The sequence below is a fragment of the Aphidius gifuensis genome, linkage group LG2 (genome assembly GCF_014905175.1).
Source record: "Aphidius gifuensis isolate YNYX2018 linkage group LG2, ASM1490517v1, whole genome shotgun sequence".
NCBI classification, from domain to species: Eukaryota; Metazoa; Arthropoda; class Insecta; order Hymenoptera; family Braconidae; genus Aphidius; species Aphidius gifuensis.
Genome location: NC_057789.1, coordinates 14,729,595 through 14,744,022, shown reverse-complemented (window position 1 = coordinate 14,744,022; position 14,428 = coordinate 14,729,595). Strand labels below are relative to the sequence as shown.

At 29.8% G+C, this 14,428-nt stretch overlaps 1 protein-coding gene across 1 annotated transcript in view; it reads right to left on the bottom strand.

The window, feature by feature from the left end:
• Nucleotides 1-1,870: 1,870 nt before the first annotated feature.
• LOC122849088 (AP-2 complex subunit alpha) overlaps nt 1,871-14,428 on the bottom strand; it is a 58,667-nt gene continuing 46,109 nt past the window's right edge. Inside the window, exons 5-9 of the mRNA XM_044147666.1 lie at nt 4,453-6,099; nt 4,078-4,346; nt 3,847-3,991; nt 3,538-3,745; nt 1,871-3,469 (exon numbers count right to left, since the gene is read on the bottom strand). Coding sequence (XP_044003601.1) covers nt 3,392-3,469; nt 3,538-3,745; nt 3,847-3,991; nt 4,078-4,346; nt 4,453-6,099 — 2,347 coding nt within the window. The 3' untranslated portion in view covers nt 1,871-3,391. The remainder of the gene's footprint in view (nt 3,470-3,537; nt 3,746-3,846; nt 3,992-4,077; nt 4,347-4,452; nt 6,100-14,428) is intronic.

The window sequence follows — 14,428 nt, the reverse complement described above, 5'->3', positions numbered from 1 at the left end:
TGTAGTGGAACCAAGTGACGAGAGAGTGGATCAAACTGTTAGTCCGTAAGCTGATGGCTAAAAAAACTAGACACAACCTAAATGGTCAAATATTTGTTCAGTGGTAGTCCTTGAGTTCCAAAACACGTTGCACCTACCAGGGCCCCAGCACTACGTGTAAATCCGAGGTGGCTTATGTTTATCACTAGACGCACCGTGATTTCTAAAGAATTAATTTAGCCAAAGAAATTAACATGTAGGCAACCTCTTTTCCTAAGCTACTATTTTTCCCATAGCTTGTTATTAGTTTAAATAAATAAACAGTCATAGGAAAAATGGTAGCTAAGGAAAGGAAGTTGCCCTATGTTAATTTATACAAAATTAATTTAGCCAAAGAAATTAACATGTGGCAACATCCTTTCTTTAGCTACCATTTTTCCTATAGCTTTTTCTTTGGCTAGATTAATTTTGTATAAATTAACATGTGGCAACTTCCTTTCCTTAGCTACCATTTTTCCTATGACTATTTATTTATTTAAATAAATGATGTTGCCTACGTGTTAATTTCTTTGGTACGTAATTATTTCTTTATGTTATAAATTTACATGCGTCCACCTCTAGTAGTAGTGGGAAGTTTGGCAGTCAGCTTGGAGTTTATATTAGAAAAGGAAAACTATAGAGAAAAGAAAGATAAAAAACTCCCGACTACTCTATTATTTTCGCACCCCTCTGTAATCCACATACCGCTTAGCCCCCGCATTGCTCTACAACTCAAATTTTATAATTAAATTTTTAATAATTTTTTTAACCCCTTTAAGAATTTTTTTTTTATATTTAAAATACATTAAAAAAAAATAACCTAGCTCGCCTACTATTTTTAATGTGTCTTATAATTTGTATTATTTTCAATTTTCAAAAATTAATATCTCCGTTGTTTACCAATTAATTTAGTCGGGATTTTAAAACTAAAGTATTATAATAAAAATCATATATAACGAAAATTAAAATTTTCAATACTCCGGTGGGTTATGTGCAATTATTAGTTAGTGTAATTTTTTTTTTTTTTTCAAATAAAATGTCATATTGTTTAGTCACAACATTACGAAAGTTTATCATAAACATATGTGAGACGAACTAAGCAGGGCTACCAACACTGCGCGTCGAATCTTCACAAAACATGATTTTGTTGGGTTCCAATTTAAATCGGGAAAAAAACAGCCACATCGAATTTTTCTATTAGAATTCTAATAACTCCGTAAGTTTTAAAGATATCGTTTCCAAAATAGCGGCGACTTAAAGATCAAAATAAAAGGAAACTTTTAATTAGTCAGTGCAAATCGATCACGCTTACAGATAAAAAGTTATTTAATATCTAAAAAGGAAAAAAAGTTTTTAACAATTTTGGCTTTGGCAACTTTAATAATTATTTGAGAAAAAATCGAAAATATACAAATTAAAGAGATTGAAGATACGCTTCTTTGGTTCTAACACGATGTGTCTTTGACAATTACTTAAGAAATGAGAGCGTTTTTTAATTTTCGGTAGACAAATCCAATACGTAGGTGACGCGAAGCGTAAAATTAAAAGTATTAAACAAAAAATTAAGTAATTATGAGCTGTCTGAATTATCAAATTTTCACCTGGCTTACCTGTGGACGGTTACCAATCAAAATGGTAGGGAGTAGGTGCAACGTGTTTTGGAACTCAAGGACTACCACTGAACAAATATTTGACCATTTAGGTTGTGTCTAGTTTTTTTAGCCATCAGCTTACCGTCTATGTACAAAGTTTTTTTTTTTCGAAAACTATTATAATAAATAATAGAATAAAAGAAATTTTTACAGTTGAGAGAGAATAAATTTTTTTTGGAATCTAGTGAAAAAAAAAGAAATAATTTTCGAAAATTTATTTTTCCAGTTGACTTTGATTTATCGACTACAGAATTTTGCAATTTAACACAGATTTCGATATTTCGCTCTGTTAACAGCATCAAAATGGTGCCCAATTATGTATATAAGAAGTTCGTGGTTACTTAGTCTGGGGTCAGTCAAATTGGAATAAACCAAGGTACTTATGTTTTAGAGTTTCTTTTTTAGCATATTGGAATGCAATTAACAATTTTTGGGAGTTAGTACCTGGGGAAAAATCCAGAAGATACACGCAGATACCCGGTTTGATAATATCTGTAAACACATGCACAGACCGTTACAGATCTTTGATGATACCCAGCGATCATAACATTGCATGTTATATGTACACTTAAACCACTCATATACTTCAATTGAAAAAATTGAAGGAATCAAATTAGTTTTTTTATTCTTATTTAATAAATTGTCTTGAAAAAAAAACACTTGACTTAATTTTAAACACTTTCGTCTTGCTTTATAACAGATTTGGTTTCGTTGAAAAACAAAGTTCCTAGACAAAGTTCTATTTTTCAAAATTTTTCGTCTTAACTTCAACAAAAAATTTTCACAGTATACCGCTGAGAATCTTCAAAAATAACCGGGGAAAATTTCGAAGATACCTGAAGATCCCCCGTTGGGTCGTATTTGTGCAGACAAGCACAGATTTAAAGATATTTGAAGATACCTAAAATTCACTAGAAGTTGACTATCCAGTTATAGAAAAAATTATAAACTTTGTTATTCAATGAATAGATAGCACTATGTGCGGAACCATATCTTTGCGTTCTTACGCGTGTGTGCAACTGATTGAAAATGAACTATTGTTTCATGAGTATAAAGTCAACTCTCAATAAAGTTTTTTTTGCATGAAAGTAAGTTCAGGCTGACTACATACATAAATTTTAATTATTCAATATTGATCAAATTATTGTCTTTTAATTGCACCGTGATATCAGAGATTTTTTCCACCAGGGATCTTCTTCAAAATAAAACTCTAAATGAAGAAGTACATTGTTGTATTTTAATCTCACCGACCCCAGGCTGATAAGACACGAACCTGTATGGTGTATAAACAAAGCAGTGCCAAAGTATCTTGGTTTCTATTTATAGGTACAACTGATGTTACGTATTCCGTTTCACTATTGACTAGTATTATTATTTTTCCTGGACTGCTATAAAATATATTCTTAACTATAAATTAATTGGATTGAGCATAGATAATCAAGCTATAAGGAATTGATTAGCACCACTTCGTTTGAAGTTTAGATTCGCTTCGTCTATGGCAACAGCACCAAAGTTATATTATCTTAATACTGCAAGTTTATTAATGAGAATTTAAGTAGAATTAATATTGTCTTTTTAATTTAATACGATTTTCTAAGACATTTTTTCAATGATATTATTTATATATATTTTTTCTTTTGCTTTTTCATGATCAAGTCTGCTCTTAGAAATCATCTGGATCTTTGCGTAGGACGTGAACAAAGAGCAACAGTAACTGGTAGTTAAAATTGGTCCAGCAAAAGATCACAAACCTCGATGGACAATGATTCTTTACTTGAACGTACGGTTAGTCGGAACATCTGTGTTAAAAAAAAATTACAATAAAAAGTACGATAATAATAATAATGATAATAATAATTTTGCCCACCTGTGCTTGTTTGTTTGGCTCGAGGCGAAGAAGACAACCAACTTGTTGGGAACGCATGTGAACAATTCCAGCACAAACAAAATTGTCTGGATTAGGATCAATCCCATCAAGAAGTTGCATACCAAAGCCTTGCAATTTAGCGCGTGCTTGTAACAAATCCATAGAGGTTTGGGCTTTAAAAATTTTCTGAGAACGCTGTTGATTGGCACTATGAAAAAAATAATAGTAATTCATTCATGAGTCAATTTACTTTTTTTGTAAAACTTTGTTAAAGTTATTCGTTTATTAATCGATAAAAACTGAACATACTTTCCAAGGTTTTTCCATCTTGCAAAAAAAGATTCTCCATTCATTTCCGTTGGTTCAAAAAATTTGTTTATCGTCAATGGTAATTTCATTGTAATTTGCTGTGGCAAGTTGTTTTGAACGAATGTTATTATAACACTTGGTGCACCTGTCAATCGTTCGGGAAAAGAAAGAAAATTATTATTATAGTTTTGAAAAATTCTATAAAAACGATATTTTTCGTCAGAAACTTGCCGGCGTAGTCATCAATACATTCAGCGTTGATCATCTGTTGGATTTGTGCACCAGCTTCTAAAGTAGGGTTAACAGGTTTTATCTGCACAGACAACTTACATTGATTCTCATCTGACCAGGAAAGCTGTGGCTGAAAATTAATAAGCGTAGATTGCGTTTTATTTCCATAAAAAAGACCAATGCGTCCAAGATTTTGTCGGAATTCTGATTTTACACCGATTTGTATCAGGTCATTCTCAAATAATACTCCATTGTTTTTACAAACGAATCTAAAAAACATTAAATATATAAATTCATGTAATTTTGATTAAATTATTTAAAAAACCAAAAAAAATGAATAAAGCTATCGAAATAGAGTCAACAAAAAAAACTTACTTTTTTGGATTATATGTATTTTGAGTGCCATTTGCAGTCTCAACTTTGTTTGGTAAATTGTAAATATCTCCTAAAACATCAAGAAGTACACCAGTATTACTAGTTGGCTGCGACGACGGTGGTGTTGATAAACCTAACAAATCAGCTGATGAACTATTGACTGTTGGAACAGAAACACTAGTTGAATTTTCATGATGATTTGTATTTGGTGCAGGACTTTTATTCTCTTTTATTTCATTTTCCGGTACACGTCCTGGTTTTTTTTTTTTTAAAACTGCTAAAATCGATGACTCTCTTTCAGGAAATGCTGGCATTTCTTCTAGTACTGTTGCAAGAACATCAGTTGAAGCTATTACGCTCAATTGCAAATATTCTGATGCTCGTTGTTGTAATTCAGCATCAGCACTTCGTAAATTACTGTGCTGTTTAAAAACATCTTGTATTTGACTTCTGATTTCCGGAAATAAATTGACAAATTTAATATAAGTAGATAGTAAAAGTGCTCGAGTCATTGGTGAACACAAGTGATACTTGGAATGTAGAAGTTGAAATTGTACAGCTGGCGACGAGCGTTGGTCACCAGCAATTAAATTTCCAAATTCACCCAAAATATAACCACCAACTTTAACCATGTTTTCATGACAAGCTGGTGCCTGAAGAGCTTCAAAAACAGTTTTTGCTGCGTATCCTTGAACATCATCACGATTTATAACAATTTGAATAACACGATACCAAACTTCCTCAGAAACATAATCACCAGCTATCCTAATTAAATTTAGTATAACGTCAACATACCAAGTGTAATCAGTGGCATATTTTTCTGCTAATATTGCTACTTTTAATACCATTTCTTCTCTAATTGAATAATCAGCTGTTTCAAGATAATTCAACATTTCTTGCACAATTTCTTCAGCGTTACTTTTATCACACATGGCATAAAGAAGATCAACAGCTTGTTGACGAACAGATACGTCTTTTTCCATTTTCATTGATAATATAACGACTTCTTGATGTTTCTTTACTGCCTCATGAGAAAATTCAGAAGTTGCTAAATGACACATTGATTCGAGAGCCAAATAACGAAGATTTGTTTCACGATTCGAAAGAAATTGACCCAATTGATTGCAGGCACGTACCAATAAATTTGGTTCACTATCATTATGAATGATGAGACTTATAGCTTCAAATAACACAGCATTTTTAGCATTTGAGTGTTGTACTTTTTTAGATTTTGGTGGCTCTTGTGCTTTATTTAAAATTGTTTCCAAGCATTCATTCAATCGACCCCGAACGCCAGGATCTTCTGCCGGTGGCGTGTAGTTTTGTAAAAGTCGGAGTAATTTAACCGATAACCATGGTGCTGGCACAAAATAATATGTATAGTCTTGGAGATCTGTATAACTAGACGTTACAATACGACTGAGACGAGATACTGCGAGACTAACACAACCTTTGTATTCATCTGGATTTCTTTTGACAAGTGCATCAATTAAGGATGCTGCTGCTGTTACCACACCTAAATGCTGATCATTTAAAAGATGGACAATACGAGATGTCCATTCACCGCCTGGAACAACATCTGGCGCTGTTCGAAGTAATCGTAAAAGACAGAGAGCTGCACTTTGTTTTACCACATCCATAGTATCTCTAAATAAATTTCAGTTAAATTAAAAACTAAGAAACTCAAAAAACTGACTTTTTAAATTATGCCAAATTATAAAGTTTCGATTAATTATGAATAAAGACAGGATTTGCAGTCCTCGTTACTGTTAAAAATTGAAAAAGTTAAATAGTTCGGCAGAGGCCTTGATTAGAGGTTCATGTGGAAGACAAGACACATAGACTCGCCTAGTCTCGGTCTCGTCTCGTCTTACCGGTCTCGCTGATCTCGCTATACGGTAATATATACATAGAACTAGAATTACTTGTTATCAAGTTATTAAGCCGAAGAAACTCATTGAATGATTTTTTTGTGGTTCTTTTTATTTTATAAACTACTCACTCAGTTGATTTTTATAAACAATCGCTAATTATGAAAAAACCTATTATTGAAAAAATTTCGAGTATGGCTCTGGTTGTAGATTTGTTTGGGAATCCATTAAGACTAAAAAAAAATTATCTCTCAGTTGATTTTTATAAAGGTTGTCTTTCCCAAATCAACATGTTTTTAGTTTTTCAAATTTTAAAAAATATAAATAATTCTCAATTATCTTTATTATATTCTTTACTTTATTCTGTGGAATTTTCGCATCCATGATTTTTGCAAGCTGTGAGTGGTATTCGTAAAACATTTAGTGAAAACAATACTATGGTGGGACGCCTCCCGTCTATCCCACCTCCGTAAAAAAAAAAAAAAAAAACACAGGTTTTTTTACAGAAAGAAGAGTCAAGTATTTGAAGTCATCGCCAACTGATTATACTAATTTTGCCGTTTTTTTATTTTCCAAATACAATAAGATATGATAAGATACCAGATAAGATACCAGAATGTCCAGAAGGAAATATATCTTCGACGCATCAAGTCTCGGCTGTTGACAAAATTTCCACTTGACCCAGCCTGTTTCGTCCGCAAAAAAAAGTAAATAAAGAAAAATTTGCTCATTATAAATTTATATCGCGCTCGTGACTACCTGAGTTAAGGCATAGGTTTAGAATCGGTTAGAGTGAAGGGGCATGGGTTCGAATACCCAGTTATGCAAGCAGAAAAAAAAAAAAAAAAAATTCTTACGTTGAAAAAAAATAACAAATTACATGTTTAAAAAAAAGTTTTTTTTATTAATTTTTTCGTTTTTGAAATTATTTTATTAATTGAGAAAATTAAATTATCAATGATAACGAAATTGAGGGTCCGGATACAGTAACACGCTCCGCGCTCGAAGACAAGAAAAAGCGACGTTGTTTAAGTTGAAAATTAAAATTGAAAAATAAAAAAAATAAAAAATACAGTCATCTATAAAATTGAAAAATACACATTTTTGTTTAGATAATTTTTTTTTTATAATAATTAGTTAATGAGATAAAAAATAAAAACAAAATTTTTTTTTTTTTTAAAAATACTTTTTTTTAAACATATAACTCGTGACAACTTCTTTAAAAATTAATAAATTGACTTGAAAATTTGACTGTAGCTTTATTATAGACTAGCGATGGCAACAGTAACATTAAAAAATTTATTTATTTATATTTTTTAATTTTTTTTATTTATTGTGTTTTACCAATGAAAAATTCAATTTGTCAAACTTTGAATGAAAAAAGAGTCGGAGAAATTTAAAAATTGAGTAACTTGTCAGCGGCAATATTGTTGAGCAGTATATCAAGAAGTTTTATACAAATTTTTAGATATTTTTATTAATTATTTACTGAGTTATTAATTTAATAACAAATTCAGAAGCACCGTTAAGGCTTTACATGCGTGATTGTCCGCTCCTTCTCCCGCGAACGCCTATGCTCGCGCGTTCGTATATCCATTAAATACAAACGATATACGCGCTATTTGTGCTACTAAACCCCGCCCATAGGTCAGACCCCTATAGTATGAAATATATTCAAGAAATTTTTTTTTTTTGGAAAAGAACTTTCTAGTTCAAACCAAAACTTTTCTTTTATACTTCAAATGTTTTTTTTTTTCAAGAACTAAATTTCTTCTCTGGAGGATTTTTTTTTTTTTCAGTGTGTATTTGAAAAATAAAGAAACTGCAAAATTAGTATAATCAATTGGCGATGACTTCAAATACTTGACTCTTGTTTTTGAAAAAAAAAAACTGTTATCGGTTTTATACTTATTCATCAACTTTATAGCATAATTAAAGTTCTTTGTTCGTGATTTGTGCTATGTAAACACATGTGCTTTAGACTGATATTGAGATGACTTTGGAAAAATATTGAGGAATTCATTCTGCATGTTGGGACAAAAATTTGAAGACCAATATCACTTTTTTATTTCAATATTTAAGGGAGCCTGTAAGCGATTGAATTTTCCCATTTAAATAAGATGGAGATTTCACATGTTTTAGATTTAATTTTTTATTTTGAATTAAAATACGTACAACTGGCTTTTGGCTACTTATTCTTTTTGTTCTTGAATCTTTTTTTATTGTCTATATTTTCAAAAACTCGAAATTCTTGAATTTTGTTTTTTTTTTGCAATTACACGAAGAGAAGTTTCCAATAAAAATTATTGTGCTGGCACAGCAAAAAGGTGGCCAAACTGAATTCTCGTTAAGTTTATAATAATATTTGTTTTCTTTTTAACATATTTTATTATGTGTTCTACAAAAATTGTTAAACAGCACAACAATTTTTACTGAATCTACAATTGTTATTATACTGAGTGTTCCATTTTAATTTATCAATGGATTTTTTTCGAAAAATATAGCTTAAATTGTAAAATATTTCAAGCAAAAGTTGTAGGGTTTGGAAGAACACGAAGAAAAAAAAAAAAAAAAAAATTCGAAAAATCCAAAATGGCGGAGTTTCCGGTATAAACATAGTTTTTTTAAATATATACTGCATTTTTTTTTTGCACCAAAACGTTTTCTACATCAAAACTAACACTTTTTATTTGAAAAATTTTTCGATAAAATCACTTTTTTTTCGGGCCGATTTTATCTGTTTATGGATTTTCCTGAAAAAATATGGCTTTAATTAAAAAATGATATTTAGAAAAGCGCCCAGAAAGACGAAAACGAAAAAAAAAAAAAAACTTCTGAAAAAAAATCAAAATGGCGGAGTTAGAAGCATAAACAAAGTTTTGAAAAAAATTCGATTTTTCCAGAAAATTTTATTTAGAAAAAGTGTTAGTCTTAATGTGAACAATTTTTTAATAAAAAAAAATTACACCTGACCTCGAAGAAAAAAATGTTCATACCGGAAACTCTGCCATTTTGAAGTTAGATTTTTTTTTTTTTTGTTCATGTCTTTTTGAGCGCTACAACTTTTCTAAATATCATTTTTTAATGAAAGCCATATTTTTTCAGGAAAATCCATAAACAGAGAAAATCGGGCCGAAAAAAAAAGTGATTTTATCGAAAAATTTTTAAAATAAAAAGTGTTAGTTTTGATGTAGAAAACGTTTTGGTGCAAAAAAAAAATGCAGTATCCATTTTAAAAAACTATGTTTATACCGGAAACTCCGCCATTCTGGATTTTTCGATTTTTTTTTTTTTTTTTTCTATGTCCCCCTCCAAACCCTACAACTTTTACTTGAAAAATTTTACAATTTAAGCTTTATTTTACGAAAAAAATCCATTGATAAATTAAAATGGGACACTCGGTATGTATTATAATTTTTGTTTCAAGAAAAATAATTTTTTTTAGTCGTAAAACAAATTTTATTAGTAGTTGAATAATTTTTATTGAACCCTCTGGAGGGTTGTATTCTTCTTACTATTTACATATGAAAGATTGAGAATATGGATTCATCCGACCAATATGTCGACTCCTAAAAACCTACCTTGCCGACTGTAGTAGAGTATAACACTCAGAAACAATATATTTGAATATGATTATAGAATAAAATTACTATATAATGATGGAACGATAGTACTTGTATAAACACAAGTCTCTAACAAACAATTATATAATATTGTTGTGGTAAAATTATTATTAGTCTGTTTGAATAAGTAACATGAATTTTAATGCACAATAACATGGTGATTGGTAAATTTCCAAAGTTAAGTTTCGGTAAGTTTCGTTGTCTACGAAATACAGTCACGATATCATTTTCCGTTTAATATACTTACTTTATAAAAAAAAAAAAATAAATAAGTTTACTTTTTATTTTTTATATTTATTTAATTTATTCATAAAAATAACGTTTTTTTGAATGCATTGGAGGTATTTCCTAATAATGACAATAATTTTCCAACATTCACGTTGACGCGCGTTGGCTTCGGGGTAATACACTCGCTTTTAGAAACTAAGTTCAGGTAGGTAGCTAGGTAAAAGGTTCGATCCCGGTCACTTGTACAAAAAAAAAAATTAAGGATATACAGCGTTATTATAATAATTTTTTTTTTTTCTTTCAGTAACTAGCGAACTATAGCCATAGACTAGCCAATTGTCCGATTCTATAGAAATTGTAAACGTCTAGTTTTGAATCTATGTATAAACTATCTACATCTGAGTATGAATCTAGTAAAAATAGCTAGTTTTTAGACGATCATGAGACTGAATTTCTACCAGGGTTTAATGAAAAACTTTTTATTTGGTTTTCTGATCGATAACCGATATTATACTCGTTTCAAAGTGTTTGTTAATATATATAGAGGAAAGCGGGGCAAAATGGAACACTTAAGGAAAAAATATAAATCGATGTGTGACAATAGTATTTTCCGATTAGTTTTTCTCACTTATTAATAAAAAAAACATAAATAATTTTTAAAAATTAAAAAAAAAATTATTATTATAAATTTATTTATCGTTGTTTAATAACATGTGATATTAATCACAAAAATTAACTTTTTTTTATTTCTCTTCATTTATAATTACGAACAATTGCTTTTAAATCAATTTATCACTATTTTTCTCGACGAACAAAAAAAAAACATATAAAAAATAATTTTCTTTGTTCTCAAAAAAAATGCTCAAAAAATTTTCTAAAAATTTTTTTTTTTATTGCATCTATTTTTTTCCGGCTTTTTTAATCGAAGAGTGACGAAAAAATGAAAAAAAATGTGAGTCAAAATATTTTTTTGGGTGTTCCATTTTGCCCCGCTTGCCCCTATATACAACTATACCATCAGAAAAAAATAATTAATGAATATGTGTTCACAAATTGCTACGAAAAAATGACGAAAAATAAATTTGAATTTTTTTTTAATTGTTGTCAGCCGAAAATGAACTGAAAAAAAAAAGTCTTAAGGGGTGTGTAAACATGCAAGAATATTTATCACCAGATATCTCTGAAAGTTTTAGTAATTTCTGGTAATAAAGTTTATAGAAAAAGCGATTGAGAAAGGCTCGTGAAAATGGCCGGTTTTTTTTTTCTAATACGGAGCTTTCAATAACTTCCGATAAAATGTTTGTGGAGACTTTGTATTAGGCTCAAATTCAGCGTCGGTGAAAACTCTATCACACTCTAACAGATCCAGCTCGTTATTACTTTTTTTTTTTTTAAGTAAAATACATCAAAATCGAAAAATGAAAAAAACAAAAATTTTATTTTTTGCTCCAAAACTATAAATCATAGAAGAATAATTTTATATACAGGTGATGAGTATTTGAAAGACGTATCTTTCGAGCCTTACATGAAGTCGCTGCGATTATTGTATCAAGGGTTATCGATTGCGTAACGTTCCGCTAGCAATGTAATAACAACGGGAACCTCGATAACTCTTAATAGAATCGTCGTAGTGTTTTCGTATATAATTCAAAAAATGGGTCTTTCAAATACCATATATTTTTCTATAGAATTATTTTCCTTAGAATCATAGTTTTCGAGATAAAAAAAAAACCATTTTTCTCGATTTTTAGTATAACTAATTGAAAAGTGATTTTGCGAGTGGGCGAAAGGTATTGAAAAGACGCTTCTTGGAAGCCTAACATAACCTCGCTACGATGATGCTATCCAGAGATATCGTGTAATATCGTGTTAAAATCGTATAGTGAAAAAACTATAAATTTGATAACTCTTGATAAGATCTTCACGGAGAGACTTCATTCTAGGCTTAAAAAAAGCGTCTTCAAAATCTCTAGAGCCGCGTTTAAGAATCATCTTTCTAGGCATGTAAAATGAAGGTTTTATGGTTGCTGCAAGATGACGCTGTAAACTTTATGTAAGATACTTCATGTATGAAACATGTATGAAATTATTATTTAACCAAATGGCTTTTATTAAACAAACTATTAAAAATTTTTAGTAACAGATTCGTTCTATTGAAAATTGAAAATTTTCAAAACTCCGGCAAAAGCCCGTGTGGTTCCTTTTGATTATTCCAAATTCATTTTAGTTATATTTTTTATTAATAATTTTAAATTATATGATTAAATATTTTTTGTTTTTTTCGCGCTGTTTTTCACCTGTCAAATTATGGATATAAATCAAAATACAGATGAAAAAAATTTGAGGTTATATCACTTGTAATTAATGATTTTATTAGAATCGTTCAAAAAAGAAATCAATACAAATATAAAAAAATAAATCGTTCAATTTATTTTTTTTTTAACTAAACAATTTTTTTTTAGAACCATTTTGTTTATTACTTTTATTTATAAAAATGTGTCCATGGTAGTTTTTTTTTGTTCTTTTCAATAACATGATAATTTAAATAACTATTTTATCGATCAAGCAAATTATAACCACAGCAAAGAAAGTTTTACGCATGCGCTTTAAACTCTTTTTTGAAGAAAAAATGTTTAAAATAAAAATCGGTAATTGTTTATATTTTGGATAACTTTTGAACAAATTAACATAAAAAAGTTTTTTTGAGCTCAAAAAATTCGATATTAAATTCCTGAGAGCCACCCTGTCTTGATAAAAATCGCTAAAATCACTCCTTCGTTACTATTTTTCAACTGTAACATAAAGGATGATAGTGATTGTTATAAACAATTGCTGATATCTAATTAACAAATGATCAGAGCAAATTTTATCAAGAGAGGGTGGCTCTCGGTATTAAAAAGACAATTAATTTGAGCCATAAAAAAAGCTTGTAAGTTAAAATTTTAAAGAGTTATGCAAAATATAAAAAAACAGCAATTTTGTTTTTTTCTTTATTAACAATCTTCTAACGACATTAGAAACAATTTTCAACTCGATTATTATAAATTCTGTCATTCTTAATATCCTGGCAAAAAATCGCATCCATGATTTGTTCTTAGTTTTCTTATTATTTGGCTTTGAAAATTATTCGGTGATCGTTTTTTGTTAATAATAAATTAACTAACAATTGAAATTACTTCTTGTAAGTTCCCAGTTTTAGTATTTTCATAGACGAATTATTTGGTCCTAATACGATTCTTCTAACTTTATTACTTTGCAAGATATGATCATTTTTTAAAAAACGCGAGTGAATTCAATACTATAGGCTTCGCCTACGTAATAATTGTTTGGAGAAATTATGATTGAACAATACTGATATTTGATTCTACATGGACTTGAACTCGAATCTTCTGTGAAGCATTACCACTTGGCCAAGGCGGCTATAACGAAACTTACGAATAAGTTTCTGATTTGAATGAAATCAAACAAAGACCAGTTCTTTTAATTGTGTATTGTTGGAAAGTTTCTAAAAATGAGAGAAGACAAAATAAAAGGAAGACATGACCAAGACGAGACCAATGTAATTCCGAACCTAGACCAAGACAAGATCAAGACAAGTCCAAGGCAAGACTGTTGCAAGTCGTGGCATATTTCGTCTCATTATCAAAAACTGTCAACATTTTAATCACAGTTCCCGAGTTTTCAACTGAATCTGTCTATATTTATTGTATCCAAGGTGGCTGCTGACGAATTTCATTTTCTACAATTTAATAATAATAAAAAATACGACTAACAATAAAAGGCAATACTTTAGACAAGAAAAGAGCGTCTGATTAAAAATTTTCACCATTTCAATGACATTCCTCAATTCTTTAAACGAACCTATTCATATTTACTGTATCCACGATGGATGCTGATGTAGTTTATTTTTTAAAATTTAATGAGAATTAACAATATAATTGAACACAATCATGGAAAAAGTAACGTTTTTTTTGGAATCTAGTTGATTTATACCTTAGTAAAATTGCACTTTTCTTCAGACAAGAAGCACCTGCTTCCATAAAATTTGTAAACACTTAATTTACAGTACTCCGTGTTTTAAGGCGGTATGTAAATCCCAAAGTAGGACGACTCTTTGGGTGCAACGGGGCACTCTGATAACCATAATTTATAAAAATAATAAGCGCCCCCTAATGTCTAAAATTTTTATACTTTACTGCCGCGTCTTTAGAAGTATGAGTGTGGGCGGCTCGTATTTACACACACTAATCTACT